At 47.9% G+C, this 16258-nt stretch overlaps 1 protein-coding gene across 1 annotated transcript in view; it reads left to right on the top strand.

Moving 5' to 3' along the window:
- The window catches only part of RAD51D (RAD51 paralog D), a 16841-nt gene extending 1196 nt beyond the window's left edge, over nt 1-15645 (top strand). The window contains exons 4-11 of the mRNA XM_007446585.1: nt 7385-7466; nt 7709-7843; nt 8102-8167; nt 8327-8422; nt 11580-11670; nt 11795-11865; nt 15228-15392; nt 15562-15645. Coding sequence (XP_007446647.1) covers nt 7385-7466; nt 7709-7843; nt 8102-8167; nt 8327-8422; nt 11580-11670; nt 11795-11865; nt 15228-15392; nt 15562-15645 — 790 coding nt within the window. The remainder of the gene's footprint in view (nt 1-7384; nt 7467-7708; nt 7844-8101; nt 8168-8326; nt 8423-11579; nt 11671-11794; nt 11866-15227; nt 15393-15561) is intronic.
- Nucleotides 15646-16258: the final 613 nt, after the last annotated feature.

The following is a 16258-nucleotide window of genomic DNA, read 5'->3' as shown; positions in this document are numbered from 1 at the left end:
TTCCCTTAAAGATGGGGCAAGAGAGAGCATGGCAGGACTAACATTGACTGAGTGCCTACTATATACCAGCCACTGACACATAGTAGGTTATATAATAGGTTGTATAATCTCTTCAGTGACCCTGTGAGTTAGTGATTTTTTTTTTCTTTTTCTTTTTTTAAAAATTTATTTATTTTTGGCTGTGTTGGGTCTTCGTTGCTGGGCGCAGGCTTTCTCTAGTTGTGGAGAGTGGGCGCTACTCTTTGTTACGGTGCGCGGGCTTCTCATTGCAGTGGCTTCTCTTGTTGCGGAGCACGGGCTCTAGGCGTGCGGGCTTCAGTAATTGTGGCACCTGGGCTCAGTAGTTGTGGCTCGTGGGCTGTAGAGCACAGGCTCAGTAGTTGTGGTACATGGGCTTAGTTGCTCCACGGCATGTGGGATCTTCCCGGACCAGGGCTCAAACCTGTGTCCCCTGCATTGGCAGGTGGAATCTTAACCACTGCGCCACCAGGGAAGCCTGAGTTAGTGATTATTAACCCCACTTGAGTTTAGCCCAAGAGGAGTAAGGGGCAGAGGTGGGGCTCCAGCCTTGGGGCACTTGATCCAGAACTTGGTTCATTCCCCATACTCTGCAGCAGGAGGGAATGAGAGTAGTTACCTTCTGCCGTGTTGTGTGGAGAGAGAAAGAGTTGGAAGAAAACAGGCGGCTTCTCGACAAGGAAGTCTGACCTCATTCTTGGTCTGTTTGTGCAGAATTTGATAAAAAAAACTCTGCCACCACAAAGGTCTTTGGATTGGTCTGGCCCTCCCTGTTTCCATAACACATTCTCTTGGCAAGGTTCATAGAGCACAGTGCTTGTTTTCCCCGGCTTGGGGGTTCAGTTCTGTCATTCATCAAGAACTGGCCGAGTGCCTGCGGGTTCCAGATAAGTGCAGATGATACGGGCACGGGTGAGGCAAGGCACTTAAGAACCCATTGGGTAGAGAAGGCAGGTAAACACAAGAGAGAGGTGTGAGCATGCGTGGAGGCAGCATAAGGAGGGGGTGATTGGAAATTCCCTGGCTCTCACTGCCAGGGGCCTGGGTTCCCTTAAAGATGGGGCAAGAGAGAGCATGGCAGGACTAACATTGACTGAGTGCCTACTATATACCAGCCACTGACACATAGTAGGTTATATAATAGGTTGTATAATCTCTTCAGTGACCCTGTGAGTTAGTGATTTTTTTTTTCTTTTTCTTTTTTTAAAAATTTATTTATTTTTGGCTGTGTTGGGTCTTCGTTGCTGGGCGCAGGCTTTCTCTAGTTGTGGAGAGTGGGCGCTACTCTTTGTTACGGTGCGCGGGCTTCTCATTGCAGTGGCTTCTCTTGTTGCGGAGCACGGGCTCTAGGCGTGCGGGCTTCAGTAATTGTGGCACCTGGGCTCAGTAGTTGTGGCTCGTGGGCTGTAGAGCACAGGCTCAGTAGTTGTGGTACATGGGCTTAGTTGCTCCACGGCATGTGGGATCTTCCCGGACCAGGGCTCAAACCTGTGTCCCCTGCATTGGCAGGTGGAATCTTAACCACTGCGCCACCAGGGAAGCCTGAGTTAGTGATTATTAACCCCACTTGAGTTTAGCCCAAGAGGAGTAAGGGGCAGAGGTGGGGCTCCAGCCTTGGGGCACTTGATCCAGAACTTGGTTCATTCCCCATACTCTGCAGCAGGAGGGAATGAGAGTAGTTACCTTCTGCCGTGTTGTGTGGAGAGAGAAAGAGTTGGAAGAAAACAGGCGGCTTCTCGACAAGGAAGTCTGACCTCATTCTTGGTCTGTTTGTGCAGAATTTGATAAAAAAAACTCTGCCACCACAAAGGTCTTTGGATTGGTCTGGCCCTCCCTGTTTCCATAACACATTCTCTTGGCAAGGTTCATAGAGCACAGTGCTTGTTTTCCCCGGCTTGGGGGTTCAGTTCTGTCATTCATCAAGAACTGGCCGAGTGCCTGCGGGTTCCAGATAAGTGCAGATGATACGGGCACGGGTGAGGCAAGGCACTTAAGAACCCATTGGGTAGAGAAGGCAGGTAAACACAAGAGAGAGGTGTGAGCATGCGTGGAGGCAGCATAAGGAGGGGGTGATTGGAAATTCCCTGGCTCTCACTGCCAGGGGCCTGGGTTTGATCCCTGGTTGGGGAGCTAAGATCCCGCAAGCTGCATGGTGTGGCAAAAAAAAAAAAAAAGAGGGGGTGATAAACAAGGAGCAGCCTTGGCCTTTGGAAGCTTATAAAACCAGCATTATACAGAGGAAGCAGTCAGGTGATAAACTGGCAAGATGGTAGCCACGGTGAGTCACTGCAGGGGAGATCAGAGAGATTCAGGAAGGCTCTATGCAGGAGGCAGGCCTTGGGCAGTGAGGAACAGATGGGGCTTCTCTGAGTATTCCGGCACCGTTACTCCAGGTATGTCATTTCATTTATCTTCACAATCACAATGAGCGCGTTGCAATGAAAATCATCATCCTGTAGATGAAGAAACTGGGACTCAGGTTAAGTGACTTGCTCAAGATCCCGCAGCTAGGGAATTCCCTGGGGGTCCAGTGGTTAGGACTCTGCGCTTCCACTGCAGGGGGCACAGGTTTGATCCCTGGTTAGGGAACCAAGATCCTGCAAGTTGTATGGCGAGGCCAAAAAAAAAAAGATACCTCAGCTAGTAAGTGGCAGACCAGACCCTTGACGTCACACCTGTCAGGCTCCTAAGCATAAGAACCCACCTCTAACGCATCTGCCCTATTGCCTCCTTCAGGCAGGAGGCTGTATTGTGAAAGTAGAGTTACAGGCATAGGGTGGAGGTGGGCAGGGTGGATGGGGCTGGGGAGCCTGGCAGGAGACAGGTCCAGGAGGATATGGCAGGGGAGGGTGTGTGAGCCGATGTAGGGCAGGGGATGGCAGGAGGCACGCTGAAGAAATGTGATAAGCCTTCCTGCCAGGGGGAATATAGATGTGAAGAATCAAAGACGACCCAGTAGGTTTCTAGCCATCCTCACAGTGTTCTTTGGACACTAACTCTAACACAGGAGGGGAAGGGAGTTCTGTAGTCAACAACTCGGGAAATGCTGGTTAACCCAAATGAAGCAGGTTTCCCTGCTGTAGGCTTTCTCACAGCTTGTAATGCTGGCGGGCACCGTGGATCTTTATGAGGGCAAGAAAGCACGTAGCGTGCCTTGGAAGAAGCCGTACTATCTGGGGCGATGGGTGGTTCCCTGAAGGCCAGAGCTGTGTCTTGTTCATCTCTGCCTCTTCCTCGTTTTAGAAAAAGGCCTTCAGGAAATGTGACACATACACATGTTTGAATGAATGGCTGAAAGAATGACTAAAATTCAGTTCAGAGGGAAAGGTGGAGGATAAATCCCAGAAATCACTTGTGTTCAAAACATGTGATAAGACCCAGTTGTACTTCTGCTCCACAAGGCAGGCGGAGGAAGGGGGGTGGTCTGTCCATGTTGATGAGCAGAGGTGATTGGTAGGGAGGTCCATCAGGAGACATGGAATGGAAACAGGTGAGAAGTCTGCTGGGAGGTGGATCTGGGAATTCCTTATGGAGACTGATCCTCACAGCCAAGAATGAGGTTGATTCTTTTTTTTTTTTTTAATAAATTTATTTATTTATTTATTTGTGGCTGCATTGGGTCTTCGTTGCTGCGCATGGGCTTTCTCTAGTTGCGGCGAGCAGGGGCTACTCTTCATTGCAGTGCGCAGGCTTCTCATTGCAGTGGCTTTTCTTGTTGCAAAGCACAGGCTCTAGGTGCGCAGGCTTCAGTGGTTGTGGCACGTGGGCTCAGTAGTTGTGGCTCGCAGGCTCTAGAGCACAGGCTCAGTAGTTGTAGTACACAGGCTTAGTTGCTCTGCGGCATGTGGGATCTTCCCGGACCAGGGCTCGAACCCGTGTCCCCTGCATTGGCAGGCGGATTCTCAACCACTGCACCACCAGGGAAGTCCCAAGGTTGATTCTTGACTGGAGAGTTAAGACCAGTGGTTTCACCCCAGCTGCATGTTAGAATCATTTGGGAAGCTTAAGAAATATTCATGCCTGGGTCTCACCTTTAGAAATTCTGACTTCATTGCTCTAGGCCAGTGCTTCCCAAACTTTTCTGCCTGTTAGAATTACCTGGGAATTTTTTTTTTTTTTAATTCCAAAGCCCTATACTGCGCCCCCAAACACACACACCAATTGAATCACATTCTCCGGGGCTGGAACACAAGCATCAGTGTTTTTTGAAGTTCCCAGGTGACTCCAGTGTGCAGACAAGTTTGGGAATCACTGATACAGGTCTCTTTTTTTAAAACTCCCGTGGTTATTTTAACATGCAGGCAGGACTGGGAAACACTAGTCCAGCCTAATGATGTTCAGATTTGAACATGTATCCTTGTTGAGACTCAGATGTGGTCCTCGCCCTAAGAGTTTCTGATACATTAGGTCTGGGGTGGGGCCTGAGAATTTGCATTTCTATTCCCAGGTGATGCTGATGCTGCAGGTCTGGGGACCACACTGGGAGAACCACTGCTATAATGGGACTGGGGGTTCTCTGATCTCAGTGGGAGGAACGGGAGCCAGCAGTGGCAGAGGCTGGATGCTCTTTAACAAGGTGCTTATTACATAGAGACAAGGTGAGCACAGTTATCCCAAGAAGCCGCAGGGCCGGAGTGGTAACCAGAGCGTTTTGACCAGCAGGGCCCTGTGGTTATAATCATGGGGGCCTTGGAATTGAAAGAGATGGGGTGCTTACTTAAGTGCTGCTTGGCATATACAGAGGGGTCATGGGAGGTCTTCAAGGACCATCACAAAGGGCTGGAGCCCATGGGTGATTACAGGGTTGGGACAGGGTTGCACGTGGCCAGGACATGGAGGTGTTAGTATAGGCTGTGATGAGAAGGAGGTGAAATTTCAGCCCATAGGTTGGGCAGGATATGTTGTTTTTCCCTTGCTGCTTTCAATAATTTTTCTTTGTCTTTAATTTTTGCCAATTTGATTACGATGTGTCTCAGCATGTTTCTCCTTGGGTTTTTCCTATATGGGACTCGCTGCACTTCCTGGACTTGGGTGGCTATTTCCTTTCCCATGTTAGGAAAGTTTTCGACTATAATCTCTTCAGATATTTTCTCGGGTCCTTTCTCTCTCTCTTCTCCTTCTGGGACCCCTATAATGCAAATGTTGTTGCGTTTAATGTTGTCCCAGAGGTCTCTTAGGCTGTCTTCATTTCTTTTCATTCTTTTTTCTTTATTCTGTTCCGCAGCAGTGAATTCCACCATTCTGTCTTCCAGGTCACTTATCCGTATTTCTGTCTCAGTTATTCTGCTATTGATTCCTTCTTGTGTATTTTTCATTTCAGTTACTGTGTTGTTCATCTCTGTTTGTTTGTTCTTTAATTCTTCTAGGTGTTCGTTCTTTAATTCTTCTAGGTCTTTGTTAAACATTTCTTGCATTTTCTCTATCTTTGCCTCCATTCTTCTTCCGAGGTCCTGGATCATCTTCACTATCATTATTCTGAATTCTTTTTCTGGAAGGTTGCCTATCTCCACTTCATTTAATTGTTTTTCTGAGGTTTTATCTTGTTTCTTCATCTGGTACATAGCCCTCTGCCTTTTCATCTTGTCTATCTTTCTGTGAATGTGGTTTTTGTTCCACAGGCTACAGGATTGTAGTTCTTCTTGCTTCTGTTGTCTGCCCTCTCGGTTGGGCAGGATATGGGGTGTGGGTAGTGACCGGTTTCCTGGTGGTTTAGGGACAGAAACTGGGTTAGGATTGGCCATGACTTGAATTTATCTCAAGGCTTCCACAGCCAGAGTGTTGATAACATAGGAACCTTCTATCACTCGTTTCTCTGGAAACATTTATTGTGCATCTCCTGTGCTTCAGCCACTGTGCCAGTTCTGGGGTGAACAAGGCCCAGTCCTTGCCCCAGGGTGCTCTGGGCCAAAAACTTTTGCTCTGCAAGAGGATGAAAAGACAAGCGATAGAATGGGGAAAATAGGGCTTCCCTGATGGCGCAGTGATTGAGAGTCCGACTGCTGATGCAGGGTACACGGTTTCGTGCCCCAGTCCAGGAAGATCCCACATGCCGCAGAGCGGCTGGGCCCGTGAGCCATGGCCGCTGAGCCTGCGCATCCGGAGCCTGTGCTCCGCAACAGGAGAGGCCACAACAGTGAGAGGCCCGCGTACCACACACACACAAAAAAGAATGGTGATAACTCCACATGCTAGTAGGGTGTGGAGAAACTGGATTACCTCATACATTGCTGGTGGGAAAGTAAAATAGCATAGGCACTCTGGAAAACAAGTTAGTAGTTTCTTGTGAAATTAATATGCACTTACTGTACAACCCAACAGTTGTATTCTGGGGCATCTATTCCAGAGAAATAAAGACTTAGGTTTACAGAAAAACCTGTATGCAAATGTTCATAGCTGTTTTATTCATAATTTCCTCCAACTGGAAACAGCTAAAGTGTCCTTCAATAGGTGAATGGTTAAACAAACTTGGTCCATCCGTACCATGGAATACTACTCTGTGGTAAAAAAGAACAAACTATCAATACATGTGACAACTTGGATCTCAAGGGAATGATGCTGAGTGAGAAAAGCCAATCACAAAGGTTACATATTGTGTGATTCTGTGTACATAATGTTCTTGAAATAACATAACAATACAGATGGAGTACAGATTAATCGGTTGCCAGGGACTAGGGATTAGGGGTGGATGGAAAGGGAGTGGCTATAAAAGGGTGGCACAAGGGAGCCTTGCAGCAATGGAAATGTTCTGTATCTTGATTGTGGTGGTTACATAAACCCATGCATGTGATGAAATGGCATAGACTTATACACACAGACACACATGGAAATAATGGTGGTGAATCTGAATAAGCTTTGTGGATTGCACCAGTGTCAATTTGCGATGTTATAGTGTAGTACAATACATCTTATAGTGAAAGATGCTACCATTAGGGGAAACTAGGTAAAGGGTACATGGGACCTCCCTGTACATTGTTTTTTGCAACTTCCTGTGAATCTATAATTATTTCAAAGTTTTAGAAAATGACAAATTATGGAAAATGCTATCAAGGAAACCCAGAAGGGGTGAGATGGAGAATGAGAGGACCATTGGATGGGGTGGCAAAGAGACCTCTGTGGAGAAGTGATCACCCAGAGTGATCTGTAAGCTGAGAGTGAAAGGATGAGGGGCCAGAGGAGGAACATTTAGCCGTGCTGGCTTTCCCCAAAGGAAACTCTACCAGGAGAAGCCTCCTGGCCAGAGATGTTAGAGTGTCTCTGGACAGAACAGTGCTTGGAAGGGATGTCTTGCTTTTTTTCCTGGTTCCTACTCCTCTCCCTTCCCTCGAATCCCCTCAGTTGATTCTCTTGCCTCCTCTTCTGCCATCAGCCTGGACAAACTGCTGGATGCTGGTCTCTATACTGGAGAAGTGACTGAAATCGTAGGAGGCCCAGGTAGCGGCAAAACCCAGGTACACGTGCGTCCAGCATCCAGGAGGGTTGGGGGAGGTGGGTGCATAGCCCTGGATCCCTGGGGAAGCTTCTGCCAGTGTACTTGTGATTCAGAGCTCGGAAGAGAAAAGATGGGTGGTGAGGAGTGGGGCTTGGACTGGGCCCATTCTTGTCTCTGGGATCTGGACAAGATTTGGTGGGCGCACCCATGCTGGGCCCTCCTTGAGGGCTCAAGTTCACCCAGTGCCCCATCTCTATTCAGGTATGTCTTCGTGTGGCTGCAAACGTGGCCCATGGCCTGCAGCAGAACGTCCTATACATCGATTCCAGTGGAGGGCTCACAGCTTCCCGCATTCTCCAGCTACTTCAGGCCAGAACCCCAGAGGAGGAGGAGCAGGTAAAGAGCAGGAGGGTTGGGTTCCTTTGAGGTTCCGACACCGTAAGACCCCGTTATCCAATGTGTCAAGAATTTGGGTCATTTGTGTGAATAGATATTTCTGGCTTTGAAACTTGCTGTTCTACTAATACTTTCTGTTCTGCAAGCCTCCCCATTATGACATCATCCCACCCCTGCCATACCCTAATTCAGGGCTGCCGTACACCCAGTATCTGTGTTTCTCTCCCATTTCTTGCCCACGGAAGACACACTAATCAGTCCTATCCTTCCTTCCCACGGAGCTCTGACTTGGCTTTGCAGCTCAGCACCCAGGCAGCCACCTTGGTGAGAACTGGCCCATCAGACAAAGCCCATTTGCCATCCTGGACCTGAGTCCTTCTGTCTAAGTGCCTCTTCCTGCTCAGCCTCAAAATCCCTCTTCATCTTGCACGACCCCCTGCTCCTCTTCTCCAAAGCTCTCCCTTCTATCTCCTACTTCTTCAGGCGGGAGCTCTCCAGAGGATCCAGGTGGTGCGTGCATTTGACATCTTCCAGATGTTGGATGTGCTGCAGGACCTGCGAGGCGCTGTGTCCCAGCAGGTGAGCCTGCTGTTCCGCCCCTCCCTGCTCCCCCCAGCTGGCCAGTGCTGTCTGCATGTGGGCAGGTGTCCTACTACAGACTCTGCTTGGAAACGCAGATGTGCAATCTGGTGACTCTAGCTGTGTCTGCTGCTCCCAGGATGGGATTTCTGGATGCTTAATTCATTCCTGAGTGCCTCCTCGTTTACATGCCCATCTTCCCCACTAAATAGTAAACCCCTTCCTTGAGTGCAAGGATCATGTCATATTCGTCTCTGCATTCCAACGCCGGATCCGTTAAGATTACTTTCAGCGGCAAGTAATAGAGTCTATCTGACAGACACTTGAACCTTGAGGACTTTTAATTATCTCACATGAGTCTGGAGGTTGGCAAGGCCATAATGTCAGTGCTGTAGGTTGGTGTGCCTGGTTCTCTTGCTCTTCCTCCTCATGATTGCAAAGTGGCTGCTATGGCTCAAAGCATCATGTCTTCACACATCCATATTACATCCATATTCAGGTCAGTGAGAGATAGATGCCTCTTTTCTGTACCTCTTCCCTTTTATAAGGGAAGAGAAATCTTCCTCTGGAACCCCCCAGTATGCTTCCCTGTTCCCATTACATCTAATTGACCAAAACTGAGCTATGTGTTTGTCCTAGACCAGAGGTTGGGCGCACCTTCCTTGATGTCAGGAGATTTCTGCCCAGTACTTGAACACATTCAGAGTCCTGTTAACAAGGAAGAGGGGTTTGGAATGGCATTTGGGTTGGTACCCTGCTACAACTGATAGGTGCTTAGACAGGATTTGGTGCACTGATTTATACACTCTTAGATTTGGGAGACACCTTACAGAGGATAGTTTAATTCATCTTAAACTTTATCTCTCACCCCAAAGCATAACTTGTTCCCATGGGCATACCCAGGGTTGTATGTAAAGTAAAACATTTTTACAAACTTTAGAACATAACAATAGTTGAATAAATGCTTGCCATAGGAATCGTAGCAGGCTATGACACCCCCATGTGTTGAGACATGAAGTCATGTAGTCCTGACCTAATCCAACCCTCTTGTTTCTAGAGATGAGGAGAGTGAGAGCAGAGACATTCAGTCAGTTGCCCAAAGTCACTGCATATTTAGGATAAGAACAAAGCTTATAACCCAAATCTCTCAATTCCCAAGTCAAAAGACGATATTTTTTACTGTAGGGCCATTAGCTGGTATATATTTCTATTATTGCATAGCAAGTTACTACAAACTTAGTGACTTAAAACAACACATATTTATTACCTCACAGTTTCTGTAGGTCAGGAGTCTGGGCACAGCTTAGCCTGGTCCCCTACTTAGGGTCTCTTTAGGCCGTGATCAAGGTGGCAGCTGGGCTGTGTTCTTATCTGGAGGCTCAACTGGGGAAGAACCACTTACAAGTTCATTCAGGTTTTTGGCAGAATTCATTTCCTGGAAGCTTCAGTTCCTTGCTGGCAGCTGGTTGCTGGCAGAGACCACCTTCAATTCTTTGAGGCTGCCCACTCTTCCTGACATGTGGCCCTTTGCAAAGGCAGTTCACAGCACAGCCACTTGCTTTTTCAAGACAGCACAAGAGTAAGAGCAAAACGCAACACACCATCTTACATAACATAATGTAATCACAGGGTGGCAGCCCATTCCCTTTGCCATATAATGTAGCCTAATCAAGAGAGTGACATCCAGGGAATTCCCTGGCGATCCAGTGGTTAGGACTCTGCATTTTCACTTCCAAGAGCCTGGGTTCAATCCCTGGTCGGGGACTAAGATCCCACAAGCCACGCAGTGCGGCCAAAAAAAGAGTGACATCCTAACACCTTTGACATTTGACTAGTAAGAAAACAAGTCATGGGACTCCCCCAGGGTCAAGGGGAAGGGATCATAGAGGACTCGGACACCTAGAGGTGGGGATCATGAGGTCTGTCTGCCACAGATACCTGATAGCCCCATTGTTACAAGTGGCAAAAGGCTTGTTGTCCCATTTTGGCCAGAGATTTCAACCTGCTCTCCCAGAAAGTAAGGAAGGGCTAAGCTGATCTCTCTCTTTTCTGCCAGCATCCCTTAGACAGCCAGTGACTGGCCAAGAGTCAATAACTGGGATGCAAAAGACAGACAAAATAAGCTGAATATCCAGGACTTGGCCAACATGAGATGAAAAAAACCAGTTATGGAAACAGAATTGGCAAATGGGTTCGATATAAGGAATAAGGGAGAAGAGAAGGGAAGCTTCAAGGACAAGAAATATTTTAGGTCCAAGAAACTAGGAGGATTTTTCCTCCTAGTTTCCTAGTTTCCTGGTTTTAGCAGGTGGCTGTCTATATAGTCTATATTTGGAAACTTTTTTTTTTTTTTTTTTGGCTGTGTTGGGTCTTTGTTGCCGCGCATGGGCTTTCTCTAGTTGCAGCGAGAGGGCGCTACTCTTCATTGCGGTGCACAGGCTTCTCATTGCGGTGGCTTCTCTTGTCATGGAGAACGGGCTCTAGGCACGTGGGCTTCAGTAGTTGTGGCACGTGGGCTCAATAGTTGTGGCTCGCAGGCTCAGTAGTTGTGGCACACAGGCTTATTTGCTCTGCGGCATGTGGGACTTTTCCGGACCAGGGCTCGAACCCATGTCCTCTGCATTGGCAGGCAGATTCCTAACCCCTGCGCCATGAGGGAAGCCCCTGGAACCTTTTTAGATATGGAAGATTAGGCCCTAGAGGCACAATCTGGAAAGAGACTGAAGTAAAGAGAAGGCTGCCCTCTTCAGCAAAGGAAGTTAGGAACTTGGGGCGTAAGCAGGAGAGGGAAAAGAGAACCTGACAAGATGATGGGGGACTGGCCACAAGGAGAAAGATTCTACTAAGAAAATTCCTGACTAGGGGACCACAGGATCTGAGCAGGGATTTCTCAAATTTAGTTATTTTAGGGTATCTGTGATGTCCTGTGATTTAAACTCTCTCTTTCTACCCAGTTCTTCAGTAAAATCTGTTATACATACAAATGGGGGTGGGGAAAAAAAGACATTTCTGAAATTCCATCATACATGCCCAGCTGTATTTGGGGTGGGGGAGGTTATTTCTCACCAGTTTCTGGAAGAGGAGCAGGCTTGTCTGGTAATGGTCGCCCCCTAGAGGCCACCTGGTTCATGGTGCCTGCTTCCCATCAACCCCGCAGGTGAGCAGTTCTTCAGGGACTCTGAAGGTGGTGGTTGTGGACTCGGTCACTGCGGTGGTCGCCCCACTTCTGGGAGGTCAGCAGAGGGAAGGTGAGTGGTGTGGCAGAGTCCAGGGTTGGGGTCTTGATCTTGCCTCCCGGTTCTGGAGTCCTGTCTCCGGCTAGCCTGGTCCCCGATGCCCTGCTGCCCACCCTCTCTGCTTTCTCTTCCCCAGGCTTGGCCTTGATGATGCACCTGGCCCGAGAGCTGAAGACTCTGGCCCGGGACCTCAGCGTGGCACTGGTGGTGAGGAAGTGGGCTTGGCCAGCCATCCTTGCCTTACCTCTGGTCCCTGGGCTTCACCAAGTGGGGAGATGTTCTTTCTAGTTATTTCCCTTAAAGAGCAGCCTCTGAACCCCCAAAGTGGCCCTTTGGAAAAGGACCATAGCCCAACTTCCCTGGGTCATCTAGAGCACCAGACTGGGAGGGGATCGGACCTTAAATAGCCAAAGGATCAGGGACAGTCTTGTTTTTCTTTTTACTTTCTTTAAGTCAGTTTTATTGAGGTATAATTCATACAGAGTAACCTTCTCCTTGTTTGAAGTTTGATACAGTCATCTCCAGCCTTGTTACCCCACCGCAATCAAGATACAGAATATTTCTGTCACCCTAGAAAGATCCTCTGGCCCCAGACAACCACTGATCTGGTTTCTGTCCCAATAGTTTTGCCTTTTCCAGAGCTTCATAGAAAGGGATCTTTTGGCTTTTAAAGTAATTTTTTCTGCTTATGGAGTAGTTTTTTAAAAGTCTGCATGCTTCTCATAAAAGAGGGTAAAAAATAGTTAAATATGAGTCAAATTTATAATCGATCTCCACATCCACAGAAACCATATTAATATTTTTATATACCTCCGTAGAATCTTTTTTTTCTGCATATATACATATACTTTTATATTTATTTATTTATTTTTGCTGTGCGTCTTCTTTTCTGAAGACTCTGGCCCGGGACCTCAGCGTGGCACTGGTGGTGAGGAAGTGGGCTTGGCCAGCCATCCTTGCCTTACCTCTGGTCCCTGGGCTTCACCAAGTGGGGAGATGTTCTTTCTAGTTATTTCCCTTAAAGAGCAGCCTCTGAACCCCCAAAGTGGCCCTTTGGAAAAGGACCATAGCCCAACTTCCCTGGGTCATCTAGAGCACCAGACTGGGAGGGGATCGGACCTTAAATAGCCAAAGGATCAGGGACAGTCTTGTTTTTCTTTTTACTTTCTTTAAGTCAGTTTTATTGAGGTATAATTCATACAGAGTAACCTTCTCCTTGTTTGAAGTTTGATACAGTCATCTCCAGCCTTGTTACCCCACCGCAATCAAGATACAGAATATTTCTGTCACCCTAGAAAGATCCTCTGGCCCCAGACAACCACTGATCTGGTTTCTGTCCCAATAGTTTTGCCTTTTCCAGAGCTTCATAGAAAGGGATCTTTTGGCTTTTAAAGTAATTTTTTCTGCTTATGGAGTAGTTTTTTAAAAGTCTGCATGCTTCTCATAAAAGAGGGTAAAAAATAGTTAAATATGAGTCAAATTTATAATCGATCTCCACATCCACAGAAACCATATTAATATTTTTATATACCTCCGTAGAATCTTTTTTTTCTGCATATATACATATACTTTTATATTTATTTATTTATTTTTGCTGTGCTGGGTCTTCTTTTAAGTGCGTGGGCTTTCTCTAATTGCGGCAAGTGGGGGCTACTCCTCATCGCAGTGCGCGGGCCTCTCACTATCGCGGCCTCTTGTTGCAGAGCACAGGATCCAGACGCGCAGGCTCAGTAATTGTGGCTCACGGGGCTAGTTGCTCCGCAGCATGTGGGATCTTCCCAGACCGGGGCACGAACCCGTGTCCCCTGCATTGGCAGGCACATTCTCAACCACTGCGCCACCAGGGAAGCCCAGCATATATACATATACTTTTAAACAACTTTCCAACTAAACTGTAATCTTGTTAAAAAAAAAAACATACACACCACCATTTCCCATGTCTTTTAATAGATTCTTTAAGAATGCCAGTTTTAGCAGCTATGTATTATTTTGTTTAATACCTATGTTACAGGGGTGAGGAAACCTTTCCTCTAAAGGACCAGGCAGTAAATACAGTTTGCCTTCCCTATCCGTGGGTTCTGCATCCGTGGATTCAACCAACTGTGGATTTGAGCTGTAGTTGGTTGAATCTGTGGATGCAGAACCCGCAGATACGAAGGGCCAACTATACTACACCATCTTATTTAATTTATTTATTTATTGGGCTGTGCTGCGAGCCATGTGGGATCTTAGTTCCTTGACCAGGAATCGAACCTGTGCCCCCTGTAGTGGAAGGGCAGAGTCTGGACCACCAAGAAGTCCCTTCTCTATTTTAACTAAAACTACAGTGAACCTGGAATGGAGAGAAATATCCTTGAAATGATCACTCCTCCTGAAGTAGCCACCTTGCTATGAGTTAGGAAGATTAAATTCAGTTGAAATTTTGAAATCTAAAAAACAAAAACAAAAAAACACTACAGTGAACATCCTTATACCTAAATCTCTTTACATATCTCGTATTTCCTCAGACTCCTAAAAGTATAATCAGTGAGTCAGGGACAAACATATTTTTAAATGTCTAGATGTGACATTGCCAAGTTGCTGGGAAGGTTATAGTTTTTGTGCACCTACCAGCAGCATAAGGGGATTTGTTCTATTCTTTTGTTCTTTTTTTTTTTTTGGCTGTGTTGGGTCTTCGTTCCTGCGCGTGAGCTTTCTCTAGTTGCAGCAAGCAGGGGCTGCTCTTTTTTGTGGTGTGTGGGCTTCTCTTGCTGTGGAGCATGGGCTCTAGGCACGTGGGCTTCAGTAGTTGCAGCACGTGGGCTCAGTAGTTGTGGCCTATGGTCCCTAGAGCGCAGGCTCAGTAGTTGTGGCGCTTGGGCTTAGTTGCTCCACGGCATGTGGGATCTTCCCGGACCAGGGAGTGAACCCATGTCCCCCTGCACTGGCAGGCGGATTCCTAACCACTGCGCCGCCAGGGAAGTCCCTTCTTTTGTTCTCATACTGGGTCCCAAGGCCTCCCTCTCCAGACTGTAGGATGTATGTGAGCACCTGCTGTGTGCCAGGCTCTGGCTTAGGCAGCAGGGATTCAATGATGAACAAGCCACACCTCTGCCCAGGGGTGGGGTGGGGAGCAGGGGTAACCTCAAGAGGATGCACTGAGGTTGGCGTTGCTTACCTGAGACTAGCCTGGGCAGAGTAGAGCTGACCGGCCTTCCAAAACCCCTCCCACGTATACACACAGATGCACACCCTGACACAAAGGGGTGGGTGCACGTGGTCTCAGGATGCCCGATTGCTGCGTTGGGGTTGTAGTGGGCCTAAGCGGACAGCACTGCTTTTCCCAGACACATGCCCCATTACCTTTTATTGGAATCAAGCCTGGGACGTTGTGGTTTAGTGGCAAGAGCTCTGCACAAGTCAGGGGTCCAGGGTTCTGATTCCAGACCGTTGATAAATTATGGAAGCTTGGGGAAGTTGTTTCCTTGTACTAGGCCTCAGCTTTCCCATCTATAAAATGAAGCCATAGGAGCAGATGTCCTCTGTACCAGCATTACAGATCTACAAGCCTTTGATTCTTTCTGCTGCAGGTGACCAATCACGTGACCCGAGACAGGGACAGCGGGCAACTCAAACCTGCCCTGGGACGCTCCTGGAGCTTTGTGCCCAGCACCCGGCTTCTCCTGGACACCGGCCAAAGTGCAGGAGCATCAGGCAGCTGGCGCATGGCGTGTCTGACCAAATCTCCCCGTCTGGTGAGCCAGTCCCAGGGGAAAGCCAGGAATCTGGGTCCTTGAGGGTGACTTTTGTGCCCACAGATGTCTCATCGAGGAACTTCTGGATACTGAGACCCAGCAGCCAAAGCGGCTACCCACTTGGGCTGCTCAACTGAAAAACTCACCTTCCCCTCCTGTCTTGTTCCAGCCAACAGGTTTCCAGGAGATGGTGGACATTGGGACCTGGGGGACTCCAGTGCAGAGCCCAACATTACAGGGAGATCACATGTGACTTGCTGTTGATTGGGACAAACCCTCCTGCACGGTAACGCCTGCTGTTCACTGCTGGCAGCCCGTGGGGCTGCATAGAAGCTCTCGGGCTGGGAAGACATCTTAGTCCTTAGCTCCTGTCTCTGGAAACACAGTGTTACTGGCTAGAGAGGATGCTACTGTGGAAGGACCCAGAAATTCATGCCGGTACCAGGTTTTCCTCCCTTGTGTCTACCACGTATGTTTCCAGCAGGTGCCAAGTTCAGTGTCTTGGGCATCTCTGAAGAGGCGTGCTGGTGCCTGGACAGATAACCCTGTGCATCGCTGTACTGCACTCCATCCTAACACAGTGACCGAGTCTGAGGCCTCTAGCTTGACTTTGCTTCCCTTCTTCTTCTTCTTTTTTTTTTCCCCTCTGTTTTTCCATCTGTAAGATGGGGCTCCCTTTCTCTTAACTCTCTCTTTGAGTTACCGGGTGGAATTAACCTTGTAAGTGCAAAACTCTTCTTTATCTAGGTCTTGATATTAAAAACATACAAAGGAAATTCTCTGAGCCCCAGAGCCATCCATTTTCCCCCCAGAAGGTGGTTTTTCAGTTTCCCCTAGTGAGGCCCTAAAGAATGGTTATTCCTCTT

Source organism: Lipotes vexillifer, unplaced genomic scaffold, assembly GCF_000442215.2.
Source record: "Lipotes vexillifer unplaced genomic scaffold, Lipotes_vexillifer_v1.1 scaffold572, whole genome shotgun sequence".
NCBI lineage: Eukaryota > Metazoa > Chordata > Mammalia > Artiodactyla > Lipotidae > Lipotes > Lipotes vexillifer.
The sequence above is the reverse complement of the archived record's forward strand: the minus strand, read 5'-3'. Positions and strand labels throughout refer to the sequence as shown.